A 21951-nucleotide genomic window follows, 5' to 3' on the forward strand; every position below is an offset into this window, starting at 1 on the left:
TCTTATCCTCAAGTGCACTAATTCTAGCTGTCTTAAGTTCTGTCTGTCGAACAAAATCCCCTCAAATTTTAGTTTAGTATGTTCAATCTATTCATGATTTTATAATTATACCACCCTGCCTGAAAATCTTTTGCCAAAACAAGATCGCTATCAAAAGTTAGAAGCTGAAAACCCACTTTCCCTAACCCCTTGCAGGCAAAAACGCGTTCGTTTACCTCCCTCAAACAATTTCATACACAATGGTGGAGCGCACATTTTCCTGGGCCATTTCTGAGAAGTTTGAATTACAGGAAAGGTGTATTTTTTGCCTTTTCAAGGCTCGAAATAACGATTTCAAGTGGGTCGGACAAAATGTCCGATCAGGGTTGCTTTAGCTTGAAAATTATGATTTTTGGGTTGGACATGAAGCTATTTATTTGGGTCGGACAATGTCCGATGTCCAACCATTTTTTTGGGTTGTGGCTTCTTCACAAAGACGAAAGACAGATCTGGACTTATTTCGTACTTTCCAGTCTCTTGTTCGTAGTTTTTCTGACTTTCTGGTTCTTTGTGAGTTATTTTCTATGTTTTCTAACTTACTGAATGACTTATCGACAGACTGACAGATCGCCACCGGTGGGATTCGAACCCACTAAATGCAAAGGTCCGATGTTTTGAAACCCATTGCCTTATCCACTGCGCCACGGATTCATGCCAGGATAGTGCTTCTGACGGCTATTTATATTGTACAAACTGCAGACCAGACTGTATTAAGAGAAAATCACAAAAGAGTGCTTGTTTCGATCTCCAACCCTAACCCTAACTGATAATAACCCAATTCCTAGCCAATCTGATACATAACCACACCCATACCCAACCCTACCAGGTCGCCTGCAGGTCCTGACACTATTCCCGCATACCGGATCCGAAAAATAGATACATGTCTTTCGTCTTTCACCGTTTTTTTTAGCCCTGCTTTTTTGGGCCAATTTCCGAGGTACCGTCAACTGCTCTAATTTGGAACTATCTGACAAAATATGGGATGGCAAATCGGCCGCCATTTCACCTAGTGTATTCTCAACTCTGTAGATCTTTTTTCTGGGAAGTTGTTTTTCAAATAAGCTAGATTTCAAAGTTTGGCACGGGAAATTTGTTTACATCTATAGCTCAAAATTTCATAGGCAACCCCTTACAGTTTTTGAGGATGGGCTCTTCTATAAAAAAATCAATATAGGGGGTAGACAATAGGAATTTTTAGACAAAAAAAGTACTCAGAAATCCAGCAAAATTTCCAAAATGCTACGGAAATTCTGCTTCATTTTTAATTTTATTTGAACCAAAAATCAAATATCTGAGGCTACCAATGGATTCAGCGTGAAAAGTATGTAAAGAAAATGGGGTTATTTGTTAAGTTTCGACTACCTGGTGCCAAGAAATGGCATTAAAGCTAAAAATCAACGTTTTAGGCGTTTTCCAATGACGTCAGCATTTTTCTGGGGGCTTTTTCAGAAAAAATCATTTTCACAGCTGGATAGCCCTGAATTAGTAGTATCCAAAAATGGTATGGTTTGTTAACTTTCGATGTCTAGATCTCAAGATATTTTGGTCTAAATATTAAAAATTATCTATATCTTTTGCTGAGTCAGCAGTTTTTCAGCATATTTACCAACCTTAAAAATGACTTATCTCAAGACTTCGAAAAGTTGATAAGTTCTATAGCTATTAATTAAAAATCGATTCACTTGAAAACTGCAGGAGATTCAAAGGGCAAATTTTTTTTGTCAATTCTACACCAGTGCTGCAAATAAGGAAATTTCAGTTGGCCGGTATTTTTTTGAGCGCAACGAAAATAATTTGAGCAGGGGGTCTGGCAGAACACCATTAGAAAAGTCTGAAATGATCTTTACATTGGCTAAACACCTGTATTAATTCAAAATCTATTCTTCTTTTAATTGGAAACGTTATTAAGTATTTATCTAAGCCTCTAGTCTTTAAATTTTAACCGGACAAAATGAAAGATTGAGCTTCAGAATGGCCGGTAGAAACTACGAAATGACCGGTAATTACCGGTCACCGGCCGTTATTTGCAGCACTGTACACCCTATTAGGAGCATAATATCAAAATTTTGCAAAAAAATTTTAAGGCCTTTTCTGAATCTCAGACGCTGGTCTATAACATAAATTGCTGCTTGATCATTTCCCTTAGGAGTTTAGTTCTTGATTGTGAACAGCCCTGAATGGGAACTAAACTCCTAAAGTTACTCAAAATGTTTCAATTCTACTTAATTTTTGCTATGAAAGGCACCCCAGTGGGTGAATTGCACCAAATCTGTACCATGGGTTTGTAAACAAGACAAACTGTCTTCGAATCGCCATAGAAGTAGATGTGTTAGGTATTAGAATTTGAGTTGTTGTGGATATGGTACTTTGGCAGAAGGTATCAGTCAGGACTAAAGTCATTTTTGGACCTACCTAAGGTAGTCCTTTAAATTAACCCTTGTCCGTTCGTTCGTCCGTTCGTTCGTCCGTTCGTTCGTCCGTTCGTCTGTTGCCAGCTTTTCTCGGGATCGGCTCATTAGTTTTTTCTATTTTTTTGCACAATGATGCGAAATGGATATGCCCAAAATGTGACGGAGCCCGATTTTCGAAAAAAAAATTTTTCCGGCCGAAAATGGCGGAAATATGCCGGAAAAACTGGTTTTTCGGCATTTTCTCGAGATTTCATCATTAGTTTTTTCTGATTTTTTGCTCAAAGATGCGTATTAACAATGCCCAAAACATGGCCTAGTCCGTTTTTTGAGAAAAAAATTTTTCTGGCCGAAAATGCCGGAAATATGCCGGAAATCGCCGTTTTTCTGGATTTTCATTGGACTTTTTCCATATAATTGGTTGTTTTTTCATTCAAAAACATTACTGGTAGCAATGCCCACCATCAAACATGTTTCAATTTTCAATAAAATTGATTTTTGAAGCCGGAACTTTCTAAAAATCGCCGGAACAGCCGATTTTCGCCGGAAAAACAGTATTTCTTGAATTTCTTGAGCTGTACTTTATATTTTTTCATGAAATTTTGCACACTGATGCAAAATGTCAATACCTAAATTGTGACGGAGCCCGATTTTTGAAAAAAATTCATTTCCGGCCGAAAATGCCGGAAATATGCCGGAAACACTGGTTTTTCGGCATTTTCTCAAGATTTCATCATTAGTTTTTTCTGATTTTTTGCTCAAAGATGCGTATTAACAATGCTCAAAACATGGCTGAGTCCGATTTTTGAGAAAAAATTTTTTCCGGCGAAAAATGCCTGAAATATGCCGGAAATCGCCGTTTTTCTAGATTTTCATTGGACTTTTACCTTACAATTGGTTGTTTTTTCATTCAAAAACATTATTAATAGCAACGCCCACCATCAAGCATGTTTCAATTTTCAATAAAATTGATTTTACTCCCCTTCCCTCTTCCCCCATCAACAATCAATGATAAAATTTAATGTTTTATGCATTTTCGCAAAACGCTATATCGTCTGTCTGATTCTTTTAATTTTTTTTCCTTATTGCCTTATTATCTAGCTTTCATCATCAGGTAGGTCCATTCAGCATGTTGCTTGTTGATACTTTGTTTCGTCTTTGAAATATTAGCAAAAATCTGTGACGTCCACTGACCTTTATATAACCCTGGACAGAGCTTCTCAATCCCAGCCAAGCAAAATCTTTGATCGGAGTTTTTTGAAAATTGGTACCCTAATGTCGGCACTACTCGATAGCGGTGTAAATGCATCGAGAGCGCTAGGTCTACTTTTCCTCAAATTCTTTTGATGATGTAGCGGCGTTAGACGTTAATTTTTAACATTGCAATGGCTTCTCCTTGGGTACCAATTCTAAAAAAACTCCAATCAAAGATGGCAGATATTGTTTAGTCCAGGGTTATATAAAGGTCAGTGGTGACGTCCCGTCGCGCATATGCCTATGTCTTTCTACCACTCAAATGTTAATTAGACTTTCTAAATTCTTGTCAATTTTATGTAAAAATGTTACTCTATAATGGAAGTATATGATTTGCAAATTACAAGCCATTTTCTTGAACCAAACATGAGTTATAACTGAAAATGTGTGAAAGGCGAGACACAACTTTGTTGTTTTCAGAACAAAATTTGGTGTTCAAAGCTTCTTAGAGGAAAAACTTAATCAAAATCTTTACAGTTTTCTGCACTATTTGGTCACATCTTTATAGGAGAATACTCAAAATACAAAAATGCATCCTCAGAACATACAGTTCTTGAACAAATAAGCATCTTGTGCCGAATTTACCTTTGAAAACAAAAAAATAGTGTCCCGTCCGTCACACATTTTCACTCAAGTTTGGTTCAAGAATAGCTTAAAATATTCAAATCATGTACGTTTCCATTATATATAGAATAACACTCTTACACAAAATTGACAAGAATCTAGAAAGTCTAACATTAAATCAAGGGGATAGAAGCATTCACTTTCTGCCACAGTACCAAATCCAAAATGTTTCTACCACCCTAATTGGGACTTCACTTGATGGAAGGATGCCTTATAGGCGTATCTGTTTAATCTTTATCCTAAGTACACCCCCTGGAAAGAATTTTAATGTAAAAATTGATTTTAAAATATTCTTCTTGTAGAATAAAATAACAAGAAACATTGCGAATAGAGACTAATCATAAAAAAAGATTTATGTCAATGTGAAAGCATCTGAAGCAAAATGCCGGGTGAGTTTTATTTAAAAAATGCTTTTTTCAAATTTCACTTTATTAGTTTTGTCTAGGTACATTTAATCTACAAAAAAAATCAGGGAAAATTTTTTTTTCTTGGAGATTCTTTCACATCTAAAAAGATAATATTCCAAAGTTTTGGAGTCTGAACTTTAATAACAGGGTGGAAATAAATTTTTTTGCCAATTTCACTTCACATCTTATCATTTACAAAATTTGCATTCGAAAAAATGCGGTTTATTCTATCATACTTTGATCGATTTTTATGACAGAGAGTGAATTTTCAAATCCGATTGCTCCTTTGCATCACCATCCAGATCATGAAGAAGAAGAAGACATTCAAAAGTATGACACTTCATTTTTCATTTATTGTCAGATTTAGATATTTGCTCATTTAGTTAGCAGTTTCAATTGAATATAGATTCTTTTAATTTAAAGTAATAAATGAGGCCTTAATTATTTTTTGGAGACGATGTATAGTACTTTTTGAAGGTTATGTTTTTAAATAAAAGTGAACACGTTTGCTTACTCATGAATCTTAATTCACAAGCTTTTTCACATTGGATTGACACAGATGTGGAGCAAGATTGGCCAGAAAGAGGAAAAGAAAAACATTTTTTTGCTTGTATCAGCATAATAGATAATATAACAATAGGCAGACACTGCCCTGATATGAAATATGTGTCGGGAACACTTTATGTGAGAATAAAACCTTTAAGTACAATGTTTTTTAAGTTTTACTTTGTCTTACATATTGTTTTTATGTCAAATAATTTTTTTTGTGTAATTTCTTCAGGCTTACCAATAATGATTTCCGATCACTTTTGATGACACCACGGGATAATCCCAAAGCACCACCACCGAAAAGACCAGGGTAAACATGTATTGATAAATTCATATGATTACAATGTCAAAAAAAAGAGAAAGAGATTGACCTTTTCATTGCTGAAATCTTAAAAAATACACTGGAAGGACATAAGAAAAGTTTTTTTGAATATCTTTTTATAAGGGTTGATTTTCCTGGAAAAACGAATATTATTTAGTTTCAAGCTAAGGATGTATGTTTTATTTGGAGATTTCTTTTAAATAATTTATGAAAAAAAAATTTAGGGCAAGTAAAGACTTTTCAGAAGCGGATGATGCTCATGCCAAACGTCGAAAAAAGAAATTATATTATGCCAAATTGAAACAACAAGAGGAAGAAAGACAGAAAGAACTTGCTTCAAAATATCGTGATCGGGTATATTATAAGTAGTAGTCTGGTGTAGTCAGAAGCCACCCAAAATCATTTCGTTTTGATATCTATCTGGAGAGCATCAAGAGACGTATCAAGTTACCTTTTTTTGTCTTTGGTGTTCTTTGGTGTAACCCTGCCAGGGTTAAATATCTACCTTTTACTATCAATAACTAAATTATATTTATAATTATATTGTATCGTAAAGTACAGATTTATAGGTGGAACCGAGTAACTTTCTCATTTTTTAAAAGAATCTGGCTGATCTGACTAATCCAACTTTTTGATATTTAAAGAAAAAAACAACCAAATAAATTAATTGTCTTCCCTTCAGCTCCCTCAGCAGACAAATTTCATGAGTAATATTTCCCAACCATTTTAGGCGACAGAGAGAAGAGAGGGGAAGAATACGGATTACGCACAAACAGAAAATTCAGATCTTGCCAAAACTGCTGAATACAGAGCTGTTGCACCCACAGCTGATCAAGCGTAAGTTTCAATTCATTTTCATATGCTAGTAATTACTATTATTTAGTTACTTTCAAGTTTCAAGAGTGATAAGACAGTGCTATCAATATTCCATATCTATTTAGTGTTCCATTGAGAATGCTTATGCCTTGGGGGTACTAAGGGGGTACTAAGATGGTACTAAAGTACTATGAGTAGAAAAGATTTGAGTTTGATCCTCAGTCACCACCAAATCAGGGAATGAGTTGCTTAGATTGGGTAATCTGATCTAGGCGGTAGGTAACTGAGAGAAGGTGTGGTGCTCTACCTCAGCATTCGACCTCCCATGTTTAGCGCAAATAGAAAATGGGATAGACTCCCTCACTCCCAGCTCTCCCGACAGCCACCAAATGAATGTATTACTACTAATACTAATTGATCGGTCATATCGTTACTTTACTTTGAATATTATTTGTTACAGTAACAATGCAGCTGAAAGAAGACGACTTGCCATCCAAGAGAGTAAGTTCTTGGGTGGTGACATGGAGCATACTCATTTGGTCAAGGGTCTTGATTTTGCCCTATTACAAAAGGTGCGAAATCTTGTCTTTTCTCCTTTCTTCATTCAGCTTAATTGTATCTGATTTGTCTTAGCTATAAGATGTTTTAAGCAAGCGAATTAGCTACAATGCAGCAACTTCTTTTCCTTTGTCTATTTTGTGATTTTATAATAATATAAAGGTATTAGGTATAATACTTTTTTTAACCGATTGGATTGCTGTTTTTGTCGAGTTGCCTGTGAATATTTCAATTAATTTAGAAATGCCTACTATATAAACATTAGTTATTTTCGGAATTCATACTTAGTAGAGGTTTTCAAATCAATCTTACACTTTACTGTAACTGCTATTCCCGCGGAAAAAAGGCACCGCTCGGTCGTTGATAACACAGAGTCTCTACAACTCGAACACACACTGGAGAGCTATGGAAAATTCGATCTAGAGATTTATGGTTTGTTACCCTGAAGGGCAGGAATTAGAAAACCTGTTCGAGTGTAGGAGATTTTCAAGCTATAGAAGTTCGAACTTTGGAGACTTTTGTGTTTCTTTTGACATTCGAAGGTTCGAAGTGAGATAGCGATGATTGAAACAGAAGAAGATGCGGTTAAAGATGAAAAGAAACCAGCAAAAGACAAGTATATCAATCATTGCCATTCCCCCTACCCTTTTCTTTTAGCAGTTAAAACATATCAAGTCAAACCTTACTTGTCTTACAACCCCTATGGAACTTCAACCCATAGATTTGTAATACCTGCGCAGATTTGTAATACTTTCTGCGCAGATTTGTAATACCTGCGCAGATTTGTAATAAATTTTGCGCAAATTTGTAATATTTGAGCTGCGCAGAAATGTAATACTTCTCTGTGCAGATTTGTAATTTGGAATTTAGATTTTTACTTCGAGGGCATATGTTTCCCACGAAGAAAAGTTTCGAAAAAAGACTTAGAAAATAATCAGAAAATCACACAAAGGTTGTATATCTTTAGTATGAACATTAACTTTATAAGAAACGAATCAATATATTTTAATCTAATGAAAATTGGCTTTTGGCAGTTGGTTCATTCAATACAAACATGGATTGATAATAATTTTAAGCATTTTCATTTTTCTTATAAGCATCAACTTTATAAGAAACGAATCAATATATTCTAATCTAATGAAAATTGGCTTTCGGCAGTTGGTTCTTTCAATACAAACATGGGATTTTGAATACAATTTCAATATTTTCATTTTTCCTATAAGCATCAACTTTATAAGAAACGAATCAATATATTTTAATCTAATGGAAATTGTTCCAATAATTTTCTTTTTCATCTTTATGTATTTTTTCTATCTAACAACAACAAAAAACATACCGAAGCTTCAACCATCAAACTCTTTTTGAAAGAAAGTTTACTCAAAATAATTTTACTTGAGATATCATGCTGAACAAGAAATAATTTTTATTTTACGAGTTATTGATTAGTTTCTTATAAAAGCAGTTCTTATAAAAAATGAATAAGTTCATGTTATTATTCGCACCTTGTTTACTTTGAAATAAACAGTTACCGACAAGAAACTATTTTTATTTTACGAGTTATTGGTTAGTTTCTTATAAAAGCAGTGCTTATAAAAAATATGTTAATGTTATTCTTCGTACCTTGCTCACTTCGAAATAAACAATTACCGACAAGAAATTATTTTTATTTTACGATTTATTGATTAGTTTCTTATAAAAGCAATTCTTATGAAAAATTTACATGTTCATGTTATTCTTCGTACCTTGTTTACTTTAAAATAAACAATTACCGACAAAATATAATTTTTATTTTACGAGTTATTGATTAGTTTCTTATAAAAGCAGTGCTTATAAAAAATAAATATGTTCATGTTATTCTTCGTACCTTGTTTACTTCGAAATAAACAATTACCGACAAGAAATAATTTTTATTTTACGAGTTATTGATTAGTTCTTATAAAAGCATTTCTTATAAAAAAATTATGTCCGCGCTATTCTCATAAACAATTTTTATATTACCAGATAAATTTCTTATAAAAGCTCTCCTTACAAAAGAAATATTAATTGATTATTTATTCGATGTGCTCAATAATCACAACTTTATTTGGGTATTATTTTCTAAGTCTTTTTAATGCATTTTGTTCGCAGAATAGAATTTGGTTACCAATGAAAATATCAATTCCAAATTACAAATCTGCGCAGAGAAGTATTACATTTCTGCGCAGCTCAAGTATTACAAATTTGCGCAAAGTTTATTACAAATCTGCGCAGGTATAACAAACCTGCGCAGAAAGTATTACAAATCTGCGTAGGTATTACAAATCTGCGCAAGTATTACAAATCTGCGCACAACAAATACTAAGAATAATATTAACTCGCATGTTCATTTGTCTATTTTAGAACAGAAGAGAAAAAGCCAGCACCAAAGGCTCAAAAAGCTCAGGATGTTGAATTTGTCAGTGCTTTAGGTACTGTCTTAATCAAATTTCAATCTAGCTTTTCCCAACGGAAAATTAAACCAGTTGTGTAGAACGAAAGGATTTTGAAGGGATTTTCCTTTGAACTTCGCATTCCAAGAAAAAATATTACTCTTTTATTGCAGACAAGATACCTTAAAGTTAAAATTGTGGAAAATATCATCTACAAAATCTCATTAATGTTTCCGTTTAATTTTAAATATAGGGCGTAAAATACACAAAGCTGCTATGAACACGAAACCACCCTTGAGAAACGAGCTTTTTCTCCCTGGTCGGATGGTGAGACTCTACTTTTTCAAAATTTATTTTAAAAGTCTTAATGTTTATTTATACTTTTAGTGAGGAAGGTGAGCTTGATGCTAAATTTAAAGTTCTTTTAAGATTATTTTTGCGATGCCTGTTGTTATTGATATCCTGAATTAAACACTTATCAGCCCTTATAGTCTTGACGACAGGAGACATAACAAAACAAGAGATTTGATATGTGCTAAATTATATTTTTATATTTTGCGTCACAAGGACATCCAGAAACACTGTCAGGAAGGACACCTCTAAGAAGCATAACCATATTATTTATATCATTACATCCAGGCCTATGTATTTACACTTGACGATGAAGAAGAATCAGAAATTCCAACCACAACAATCCGCAGTAAAGCTGATTGTCCGACTCTTGAGGTATAAACATTCATATGCAGTTTGCTTTATGTTCATGGTGTTATTATGCATTGTTATTATAAAGTTGCCTTGTGAGAGCTTTATTGAAATGTTAGGAACAGGTTTACTTTTTGTCTCCTATCACAACTTTTCCACAAACTTTGCATTTATTTCCAATCGTCTTTTGAAAATTAAATCGTGTCTTTACATCACAACTAGTCTTAGGATTTCTTGCGCGATTGATTTATCAGGTGCATATGATTTATGAGAAAATTGTCCCGCTTATCAATCTCCGTCGGTAAACTTAGTGAGGAAAACATCTTCTAGCCTGTACTAGACTCTTAGATTGTACTAGCGAGACACAGTATTCAATTGACTGTAAGCAGACTGACACGCGGCAAGACTTTTCAGAAAGCTAAAATCACCCGTGTACATTCGGGTTGGTGCAGACTAGACACAGTATTCATCTGAGCATTTAACAGATCGACACCTTGTCTGATATTTCAAAAAAGGAAAATAAATCGCCATTTTGCGTTCTGGCATTTATTCATCCTTTCATTTCTCCTCTTCTTTTTCAGGCGGAAACTTCATTGACAACGAATGACATTGTCATCAACAAATTGACACAAATCTTATCTTATCTTCGACATGGTGTCAGAGCCAGTAAGAAACAAAAGAAGCGAGAAAAAGAACTCATTCGCGGTATGAACTTACTTCTTTATTACTATTTAATACCTAGATTGGTCTTATACATCGTTCTGATCTTTTAACAATTCTTTGGCTATGATAGAAACCCAGTGAACGAGTTATTTAAAAACGACATGCAGGATCGAATAACCCTGAAGTCATTACTTGCGATTTTTTAAACCCCAATTCGCTTCGTCTTGAGTAACTATTATAATGAAAATAACTTAATCATTTATATAATTCTTCTCCTTACATTTTAGCGGGAAAAGATCCGCGTGCAGAGGAAAGGTATTTATTTTTTCTAATGTTATCAGACACTGAAAACGCCATTTTACAAGACACTTCAATCATACCTTATGTGCATCATCTAGTCTGAAAGTAGAAACAATAATTTTATGACTTACTTATTTCTCATTAACATTCGTCATAAGTGAAGTCGTTGTTTGGGGCGCTACAGTCCTATTAATTGCCTTTGCCCTTTGAGGATTTATATATGGCCTTGATTTGTTTCTGTATTTAGCCTACTAGAAGAAGTTATTTCTCAGTTATTTTTCTACTTATTTCTCATAACATTAAAGAGTTTCAATCTCATTCTTTCCAGTATTTATGCTGATCTAGTTGAGCAATCAAGTGGTTTTGGCAGTTTTGGCTCGTCATCATCCAAGGACCAAAAGAAATCGAAATATTTCAGTGATTACAACAAATCTGATCACAGACATGACCGAGACAGAGAAGATGTAAGTTATTACAGGCCATTTCACAATCGAAATGGATCATGGGTAATCAGGACTGATTGCGCCTTCATAACGGCTTTCTGTTGGCTAGACGCAAAAATCTTCAAAAAATTTCAAAACTTTAGACCAATAGTAAGTCGTCATTAGCGCGCAGTGCTCCTTATTACCCATTACGCTTTGCGGCTGTGAAACGGTTTATTTGCTTATGTTAAATTAGAATGCTATTAAACGATTATCATTTAACGCATCTCCTTTCATTTGCTTACATTAGTATTTTTAAACAAAAGAATAAACAACTTTCTACCCTTTCGGCACCGTGCGAGTACAAATTCTTTGTTTATTCTGCATTGTCAGCATAGAGGCGCGCCTATTTTCTATATAATATCTTTAATTTAAGAAAATAATTTGACATGGTCATTATTATGGGTAATCAGATGGTCTTCTTAGTACAAATGGTGGGTAAACCTCTTCCAACCTTGCCTATGAATGCTACAAGCGTAAATCTCCTGACCCAAGCAACAATAAAATTCTAATATAGACTGAAATGACTGTCTTCATGAGCTCTATTTGTTTTTATATTTTCAGAGTTCCCGTTATGACAAGAAAAGTAAGTTAATTTCTTTGCATCCTACAATCAACCTGTTCAATCTAATTATCATATTCTATTTTAACTGGAAGTTTAATTTTTACGACACTGCAAAAATTTTAAGTTTCCATAATAGTTTTTAAGACTGATTACCCGTTATTGAGAAACAATAACGGTCAACAAACTGTTTCCACTTTCACTTTCACTTTCGTAGAAACTGACGTTTCACAGTTTGTTCGAAATATTAACGAGAAATATGGTTCAAAGAATGAATCAAGTTCAAGCTCGAGCAGCTCCAAAAAACGGTAACAACTATTTTGTAAAAAGCCATGAAAATATCCCGTGCAGCATATATGTGAATTTTAGTTTTTCATAACATTGTAGAACTCCTCTTCTTAGAACTGTTCTGAGCCTGCGCAGCCTGTCCTACATCATCATAAGAACTCTAATGAACAGTTCAGCCGAAAAAAAAACAATATTTTGATTACTGATTTTGTTCAAATTTTCTCTCTTTCAGAAGTAGTAGTAGTAAATCAAAGAAAACTGAAGTTGACAGTTATGCTGAATGCTATCCAGGGTATGATACATATTGATATATTGGTTGAAACTATTTTCTGACTGTTCTGTAAAAAAATGAACTCGGCACAGTACGTAAAGCATCAAAACAATGCTTCAAAAAGGTTACGTAGTCCTTAAGGGAACTTATTTTGGCGGGAACTAATTTTGGCGGATTTAAGTTAGTTCCCACCAAAATTAAATATTTTGCTCACTCGCCAAAATAAGTTCCCGCCAAAATTAAATTTTTTGTTTCCTTGCCTAAGTAACCCCTGAAATTAATCAAAATTGCTCAAAATAAGGCAAAATAGAACAGATTTACGGTGTCATTCGCCGAAATTAGTTCCCGCCAAAAGTAAAAAAAGGTTGATTATAATGTGAAGAGCGAGCAAGTGATGGATCTGTGATAACGTGGTAACGAACGTTCGGTCTATTTTGAAATACTTTTAATTGACTTAATTCCAAAATCATCTTCCAAACCATGTTGTTAAGATAGTACGAATGGGAAAATACATTTTAAAAAGGGCCCAAAATTTCTGCTTTGAGGGACTTAACAAAATCGACAAAAACATTGGTCGACTGTTTAAGTTATAATGATAGTGAGTTTATGTTTGTGTGTTTTTCTGTAACGGAGACGGTTAGCTTCTAATTTATCTAGGTCCTGACTAACTGAGGAGGACGGTTAATGAACACTTTTGCCGTCTTCGGTTTTGCGGATCCAAATTGCTTCAGTCACTCAAAAGTGCAAATATATAAACTCACTATTTGTTCTCTTTGATAACAACAGTATGGCAGAGATGAATGATGCGGTGGATGACAGTGATGATGATGCTGACTACACCAAAATGGACATGGTTTGTCGCCTAATATTTTCACTTTGTACTACTCCTTTACATAAGTACTCATTCATTTGTCTTGAAAATCCTATGAGAAGGCGATGTTAAGAATTTTTCCCTTCATTGAAATTGATAAAATTATAGAAGGAACATTTTTAATTATCAAACACTTTTCTCGTTTTCTCTTTTGAATAATATGTACTGAGTGGACGCGGATGATGAATTTTTAGGGAGGGGTATAGATAGTTACTTATTAAAAGCTTTTCTTGTCCAGAAAGGAAGGATATATTTAAACAGGTCAAGGGAGAAACTAACGTCCATTGAAAAGGAGGAGATAGTCGACATGTACTGTCCGCCATTGAAAACATAACATTTCTCATCAGACGAAAATAAAAAAAGTAGTGTTTCCGACCCGGCCGCACACTATGGGGGTATATTATGGTTCATCATAAAGAAAATCAAGTTATCAAACGTCGTTTGGTTAGATATCCCCGGTTATAAATCAAGTTTTGTTCGTTAGTAGTTGATACATTAGTATTCAGGGCTTACTTCGTAGTTTTCTTTAAAGTTCTATTTGAATGATCTTAAGTTATCAAAAATAGAAGAAGAAAAAATTTTCCGGTCGGCCTCATGAGAGCTGTTTTCCTTCACCGCAGTGTCCGGAAACACTAATTTTTTTATTTTCGCCTCATTGGTATTGTGGTGGTAAATAATTATCTTGATAAATTTCATTAATTAATAGCACTGTGTACTTTGATTCAACTTTTAGGGTAACAAGAAGGGCCCAGTGAAACGATGGGACTTTGAAAACGAAGATGAATATAACTCATACATGGAAAAACGTGAAGCTATGCCTAAGTACGTCTTAGATTATTATCTCTTTATTCTTAGCCATTTTAGTGGTTTTTTTTAATTCAATTTCATAGTCAGTTGTACAGGCCTAAAGATTAGTTGTATCAGGTTTTCTTTCATGTATCTTCGAATTACCTAAACTACAGGCGCCATTCAGTCGATCGAAAGCCGTAAATGGCCCCAGGCCCGGTAACCTCAAGGGTCTTTTATTTTCGTGGTTTATGTGATAACGTATGTGATTTCACCGTAGTAGGCGCACGCGTATGAAATCATATATGTTTTCATTTTGTTACAGAGCCGCCTTCCAATTTGGTATTAAGATGAACGAAGGCCGTAAAACACGCTCAAGGCCTGGTGCAATGTCCGAAAAACAGAAATTGGACAGAGAATGGCAACAAATTAGCAATGTAAGAATAATTAATATAATAGCTGATAAAATCTAAAAACTGAATCTAACAAAGGTGAAGATTAGTTTCTTTTCACAATATATGTGTGTCATCAAAGGCGATTTCAAATACAAATGAAATTCATGATTGTTCCAGATAGATTCTTATGTGGTGTGATGACACATTTGTGCACTATTTTTGTCTTCTATGGGGAAACGATCTCAGTGAAGTAAAGGTAATTCACTTGAGAGTGGTTTTTGCTTGCCACCAAAAAAAGTGCACCCTTATTATGAGCGGACGTTTATCTTATTAGCATGACCAGGTTAAAACTAATCCAATACGTAGGTAGTAACAGTGCCGTAGCTACCGGGGGCTCGTAATATTTCTAAGAGTGATTTTTTTGACACCCTCACGGTGTCACTGAACTTATGCCCCCCCCAATATCAAAATGCTTCCTACGGCGCTGAGTAATAAATCTTTTTATCAAAATAAAATCATCACACGTTAGTAAGGTAATAAGGGGTTTAAAACAACAACTTTTGAGAATTTGATCAGATTCTGGGAGCTGGCCTATTTTTCATAATGTATTTTGATCGTATTTTAGATCATTTCAAAACGGAAAAGCGGAGACACGAGCAAGTAAGTCAAATATTTTTGCAGTATTTTTGCTTCGCCCTTGATATGAAATGAAAGCTCTGTCTCTTTCTTCATGGCTTTGCCCCCCTCCCCTATTATATTCTCAACATAACGGATCTTCAATTTAAAAAAGGGAGTTCGGAAACTCTTATTACAAAAGGTTAGTTTTTGGTAGCGGGTCTTTCATAACAACAAAGTGAAAGTGCAACGATTTAATGGCCCTATTTTTAAATTGATCTCGAATAATTAGAAAAGTCACCTATTACATATATTGCTTGCATTTAATGCGCTAATTGGATTATATAATATGGCAACAGTGCTATGAGGTGAAGTCAACAAATTTAGAAAATAACAGTGTTATTGCTAGTTAAAAGATATCAAATTACTTTAAAGTACTGTTTCCTCTTCCAAGGCATTATTACTGTACCCTAGTGTACTGTTTTGTTCTACATGTTGTTGTAAGGAGTTCCCACGATTTCCCATCACTGTAGTAATATTTTGTCTTTCGGTATAACTCGTTGCCTTTGGTTGAATGTTTCCAAGCCCACTTTCTTGTTCAAAATGTTGTAAATGATTGCCCGTTACGGTAGTAATATTTTTTCTTGGAAGGTTCTTATTTCCAAACACATCTCGTTGGGTATTACCATGGTGTTTCGCCATACGCTGGGCGTTTCGATACTGTTCCCTCTCTCTCTGGGTGTTCAGATATTGTACGCCCTCTCGCTGGGCATTCTGGTTTTCGACCGCCTCTTTCTGGATGCTATGATTTATTGCTGCCCGCCCTTGTGCCTTTTGATATTGTACGGCCCCCAACTGGATTACATGATTTCTTACCGCCTGTCGTTGGGCGTTTCGGTTCTCTACCGCCTCTCTCCACAAATTATGATTGACATCAAACGGCTCTATGAATTTATTCGGAGCTCCTTCAATTCTTTCAATTTGTTTCATTAGTACTTCTACATTTTCTGTTGTGAAGTCCTGAAACATATTAACTGAAGGGATCCAAAAATTAGGACACGATTTAGTTTTAATGCAATCCTTAACATGCAGTAACAGCTGACGAAAGCAATATTCTAAATTCCACTCCCTCCAAATATGTGGTTCGTTTCTCTCTACCATAAATAAGAAAATGCTTTTAACGTGATAAGATGTTAACTCCCGACAAACGACGTTTAGATAATCTTTTGTGATGATTTTCATGCCAATCATACACATTCTAGCGACTGGAGGGATTATTTTCGATAGCTCATATTCAGCATTTGAGAAAGATATTCTCCAAGTTAGCTCATTCACGTCATTTGGGTCTGACTTGGGTACAAAATGGCAACCTTGTGACTTAATCCTAGAAACTTCCTCTTGGCTCGGCCATATCTGATTTGTACGTCTGCCCCAATCGGTCAAATGATCAGGCCATTCGTAGCATTTGAACGCAAAGACTAAATCACAGTAGAAACGGTTAACCTCAAACGGACTGTTCCCGAGCTCGTACCTGATAGATGGACCTTTGATATCAACAGTAAGAAAGTTTCTTTGGCATGTACACGATTGATAAAACGACATCTCTGTTGAAGAGCAAAGCTTCATACAAGACTCTTTCTTGGAGTCATAGGCAAGTCTAAAGATGATCTCTTTCAGTTTAAGAGCACTCAGGAAGTCACCGTTTTCATCTTGCAGAAAGAAGAATGGTACTTTGGTTTTGACGAATTTCCCTTCACTCACCACTTGGTATTTACCAATTCCTCTTTGAAAGCTCACGAATTGTTCCAGTGGTGAAACCATACAATCGTTGTCAGATAATACAGCGTGTCGAGTACGTTCTGGGGCGCGGCCCTCCTTTCCGCCTTGCGAGATTGCCATGCAATATTTCTCGGGCACGCTTCCAGCAAGGAATAAATCCATAACACCAAATATTTGGCTAAGTTGTTCTAGTATATCTTGTAAACGTTGTTTAATGTTTGTTTCCACTTGATTTAAACCATCCAAGTGTGGCTGCATTAGATTATATAGAAGTAACAAAGTGGTGCTTATGTCGTTTTCGTTTTTCCTCACCCATTTACGGCGCTTTAAAAACTTCTTGATATACCAATCTCGAATCTTCTTGTAACTGTAAAAGCAGACGATCGGTATTGAAAATAACAACAAAACCGTCAAAAATATTACGGTTATACCAAACAGTCCATTTTCCAATGTTCCGATTTTCAGGTCACCGCTCATAGCAGTTAAGAAATACCAAACGAATAGTAAAGTGAAACCAAGAAACAATCCAAAAGGACATAAAAAGTAGAAGCATTTGTTTGATTTACTTCGGATGCCATGTATTCCATCTTCGTCAGCTGTACATTGATAAAATAACTGGTAGTTCCAAGAACTTTGCATTCTTAGCGATTCATAGATTTCTCTGAAAATTCATTAAGATTGTTCTTTTTTTCGTTGAATCCCTTCGAAAAAGATATCAATGTTTGGAAATTAACGAATAAACAATAACTAATTTTTCTTTCCTCTACCTCCTCAATGGTCTATTCATTTGAGTTTTAGATTAACACTGTATTCGTAGATCGTAACAAAAATGACACAGTTAGATCATTTTCTGATAATTAACTGTGCTAACGATGTAATTAACCAACCATATTATTACATGTTTTTCTTTCTTGTTTCTCTTCCTCCTTTTAAGGTAATTTTCATGCTTGCGGAAGTATTCGGATCTAGGAAAATTGCCCCCGAGAAAATTGCCCCCCGGAAAACTGCCCCCGGAAAACTGCCCCCCAGAAAATTGCCCCCTAGGAAAACTGCCCCTAGGAAAACTGCCCCCCAGAAAATTGCCCCCCAGAAAATTGCCCCCTAGGAAAATGCCCGGAAAATTGCCCCCCAGAAAATTGCCCCCCCCCGCCATCTTTTTTTTTCCACTTTTTTTATAAAATCCAATGAAACTTTAAATGGCCATTGTAGCTGTAAAATTAAGTAGTTTTGATTACTCTTAGGGTACCTAGTAACGGGGTCAGCGGGGTGGATTGGAAAAAAGGCTAAAACAGCATAATCCGTACAAAAAAGAAGTTTCAGATTCCGAAAAATTGATAAGCGGAGGAGGGGTTGGATCAACAATGTCCTGGGTAGAAAATTTTCGAAAATAGATTATTTTGGGGAACTTTTTTGGGGAATACTGTAATTAATTTTTTAACTGTGGTTGGAATTAATTTAGCGAATGACAGCGCAAATCTGTTCTATTTCATCTTATTTTGAGCAACTTTGTTGAATTTCAGGGGTTATTTAGCCAAGAAAACTGAAATTTTAATTTTGGTGGGAACTTATTTTGGCGAGTTAGTAAAAATTAGTTCCCTTAGCTTAAGATAGCACGGATAGGGCGCTTAGGGTTAAGAAATGGGGAAAGATTTTTTTGAAAGTGATTTTATTACTCGACTATCTTTCTCCACCTCATACAAAACTTGTAAAAGTCGTTTTTGAGGCGTCTTTTTTCTTTAAGAAAAAAACTAAAACTAAAACATGCAAAGCAGATCAATGGTCAGCGTGAGGAATATAGTAAGAATGAAGTTATCCATTCCATATGACCAAGAAATTTTGTAAAACCATAAAGAAAATACTTGAATAGCGAAAGAAATACAGTATAAAACACATTGAAATTGACTATCGCTAAACAGAGAAAACGCTTTCTCTGTATTCCATGGTTAAACCACATTATTCCTTATAAAAAGCGTCAACTTAATGAAAATTACGGCTGCAACCTGCAACCATTGGACCAAAATATAGCCCCCAAAATATTCTAGATCTCTTAATCCGTTAAGACGCGATCACGTAAAATTGCGTAATCCAAAATCTCCCAAATGTTGAAAATTGAGTTAGATTTAGTTTCGAAAAATGGAAAAATAGGGGGCAATTTTCCGGGGGGCAATTTTCCTAGGGGGCAATTTTCTAGGGGGCAATTTTCTGGGGGGCAATTTTCCTAGGGGGCAATTTTCCGGGGGGCCGTTTTCCGGGGGGCAATTTTCCAGGGGGCAGTTTTCCGGGGGGCAGTTTTCTCGGGGGCAATTTTCCTGACACCGAAGTATTCAATTCTCCCAACATTCTATGTTCATTTACTGTTTTTCACAAATCTGTCAACTTGATATTTCCTAACCAAATAGCAACTGAACAGAATTTGGACATCATACCCTAAGTTCCTGACCCTTTAACAGGCCCGGTGGAATCACCGTAAAAGTGTAAAAGTGGGGATACTGAAGGCTCAAAATGAGATAAAACTCGCTAGGAATTTGAGAAAACAATCTCATTTGCTGAAGTCTCCCCAGTTTCCCACTTCCGCCGGGCCTTTTCAAATGCTACGAATTGCTTGACTATTTTACCGATTGGGGTGGGCGTGCAAATCAGCTTTGGCCGAGCCAAGAAGACGTTTTAAGGATTAAGTCACATTGTTGCCATTTTGTACCCAAGTCAGACCTAAATGAGGTGAATGAGTTAGCTAGGAGAATATCAGCTGTTGGTAAGAACTGTATTAAAGCTATATCGTGTTATATTTTTTGAATCCCTTCAGTTAATATGTTTCAGGACTTCACAACAGAAAATGTTGAAGCACTAATGAAACAAATTGAAAAGATTGAAGGAGCTCCTAGTAAATCTCACAGAGTCATTTGACGCTAATTATAATGGCTATATATCGTTACGTAATCAGAGGAGACAGCGAGGGGCGTTAGAAGTTCAGAACGCCCGTCGAGAGGCAGTATAGAATCAGTGAAGGCGGTAAAGCACCCACCACAGGTAGTACAAATGAAAATCACGAACGAGCCACAACAAATTATATAACTCCAATATAACTATAAGAACACTATACAATATTTTGAACGAGTTTTGAACGAGAAAGTGGCTTGGCTTCATCCATCAAGAGACGGCAAATTATACTGAAAGACAATTAACATTGTAATAAAGGGCAAACGTATTTAGCGAAAAAGTAGACTGGGGTTCATTTATAACGTATTGGGAGAGGAAGCATTACATAAAGTAATCTTCCAGACTACGTACTCTATAATCTAAGCGGCAGACCTCAGCAAATGCGTTGTTAGATTTGATACCGGGTGCGCCACAAAAAAAGTTTCTCTCTTTGAAACTGATTTACCCAAAATCTAAAAATTTTAAAATAGCCATTTCTATTCCATTGGAAAGTAGAAAGATAAACTTAAATTTTGATGGCTCAAACACGTTAAAAATCGACCTTATTCTAGTCAATGTGCTTGAAACCTGGTGAAATGGGTTAAAAACAGATGTTGAGTATAAAATATTGTAGCGTTATCCTTCATACCAAGACTCGAAGAATGAATTTTCTATCTTTTATTTACAGATCGTCCGGTGGGAAAAGAAGCAAAGATTATTGATGGCGACCGCTCAAAGAAGCGATGAAGATTTGTAAAAAAAACTCTCATTATCAATTAAGATTATTATTTTAATAACTAACTAAAAACAACCTTATTATCGGTGAATTTCTCCCTAGAAAACTGAAGGAGTTTGCCAAGTTATATCTTCCGCGTGATTTTCCTTGAAATGAGACTGGCGAACAATAATTAATTATTCTTTTATAATTTTATTTGGTTCCGTGGGTCTGAATAAAACCTTTTCTAACATTTTGCGCCACATGCAATAAATATTTAGGTCAGGGGGGTGAGAAATTCTTGGATACCACCACCCAATTTTAGAGAAGTGGTATTTTAGTACCCTTATACTAAAGTTTTCAGGGACATTTTAGACTCGGAGACCACCCAATTTTGTGGTCTTTTCAGGACAAATTTTGTCTTCTCGGTACCATTTCTCTCAAAAGTGCTGATCTTGCAACATAATATTCTTTTTTAGCAAAAGTGATATTTTTAAACAATGCTGCTTTATGAATTGAGCGAACATTAAAGACATTTGACTGGATGCAAAAATTTAAGTGAGAAAAGTTAGATTTTTTTTGACAACTTTCAAAAATTCTGAAAAAAGATTCAGAAAATAATAAAAATCACTAAATTTAATACCAATTTACTAAAAAAATTCTCAAATTTCAGTCTGGTATTTTAGTACCCCATGATACTAAAAGGATTTTCAATTTTTTTGGGTATACGTCACTAAACATCATGATGACCTTAATTTTAGTACTGACCCCCCCCCCCCCCCCCCCCCCCCCCCCCCCCCCCTGTTTAGGTCATTATTCACTTTTTTGATAAATACCTAGACTTTTTTTATCAATTCAAAGTTTTTTTTTTCTATCACAAACAAAAAAAAAAATGGTAACCCAAAATGACAATTTGGAACTCTAAATGGGCGTCACAGGAGGACTTAGCCCTCAATACACCCAGGTCGTTCGTCATCAGTTTTTCTTTAAAAGGTTAAGGTTTACACGTTTTTTTTAAGAAACTAGTTTTACTAAGCAACCTCAATGTTTCTTAAGAAATTGGCCTTTTGAGCCTTAAATGTTTCTTACATGTTTCTAAACTTTTTGACATAATAAGCCTCATGGAAAGCTGGATTGAAAAGTTCTTTAAAAAAACCGAATTGAAAAAATGTTATTTTCTCATTCTCAGCCTCGTCATGTTTCTTAGTTTTTAGGCATTTT

At 35.2% G+C, this 21951-nt stretch overlaps 2 protein-coding genes across 2 annotated transcripts; one reads left to right on the forward strand and one right to left on the reverse strand.

Annotated features, from left to right (window-relative positions):
- The first annotated feature begins 4624 nt into the window (after positions 1–4624).
- LOC136800368 (protein Red-like) lies at positions 4625–20826 on the forward strand. Its single transcript, XM_067057004.1, has 21 exons — positions 4625–4714; positions 4990–5062; positions 5514–5591; positions 5828–5957; positions 6334–6440; positions 6880–6991; positions 7520–7593; positions 9357–9424; positions 9639–9712; positions 10025–10111; positions 10669–10792; positions 11038–11065; positions 11379–11514; positions 12097–12118; positions 12312–12402; positions 12615–12674; positions 13440–13506; positions 14258–14346; positions 14636–14747; positions 15331–15365; positions 20704–20826. The coding sequence occupies exons 1-21, from the start codon at positions 4708–4710 to the stop codon at positions 20735–20737; spliced, it is 1608 nt and encodes a 535-aa protein (XP_066913105.1). The 5' UTR covers positions 4625–4707; the 3' UTR covers positions 20738–20826.
- On the reverse strand, positions 15540–17869 carry LOC136800356 (uncharacterized). Its single transcript, XM_067056990.1, has one exon. It carries the CDS (start codon positions 17736–17738, stop codon positions 15750–15752), a length of 1989 nt encoding a protein of 662 aa, XP_066913091.1. The 5' UTR covers positions 17739–17869; the 3' UTR covers positions 15540–15749.
- Positions 20827–21951: the final 1125 nt, after the last annotated feature.

The sequence above is a fragment of the Clytia hemisphaerica genome, unplaced genomic scaffold, assembly GCF_902728285.1.
Source record: "Clytia hemisphaerica strain Z4C2 unplaced genomic scaffold, Clytia hemisphaerica genome assembly, whole genome shotgun sequence".
Classification (NCBI taxonomy): domain Eukaryota; kingdom Metazoa; phylum Cnidaria; class Hydrozoa; order Leptothecata; family Clytiidae; genus Clytia; species Clytia hemisphaerica.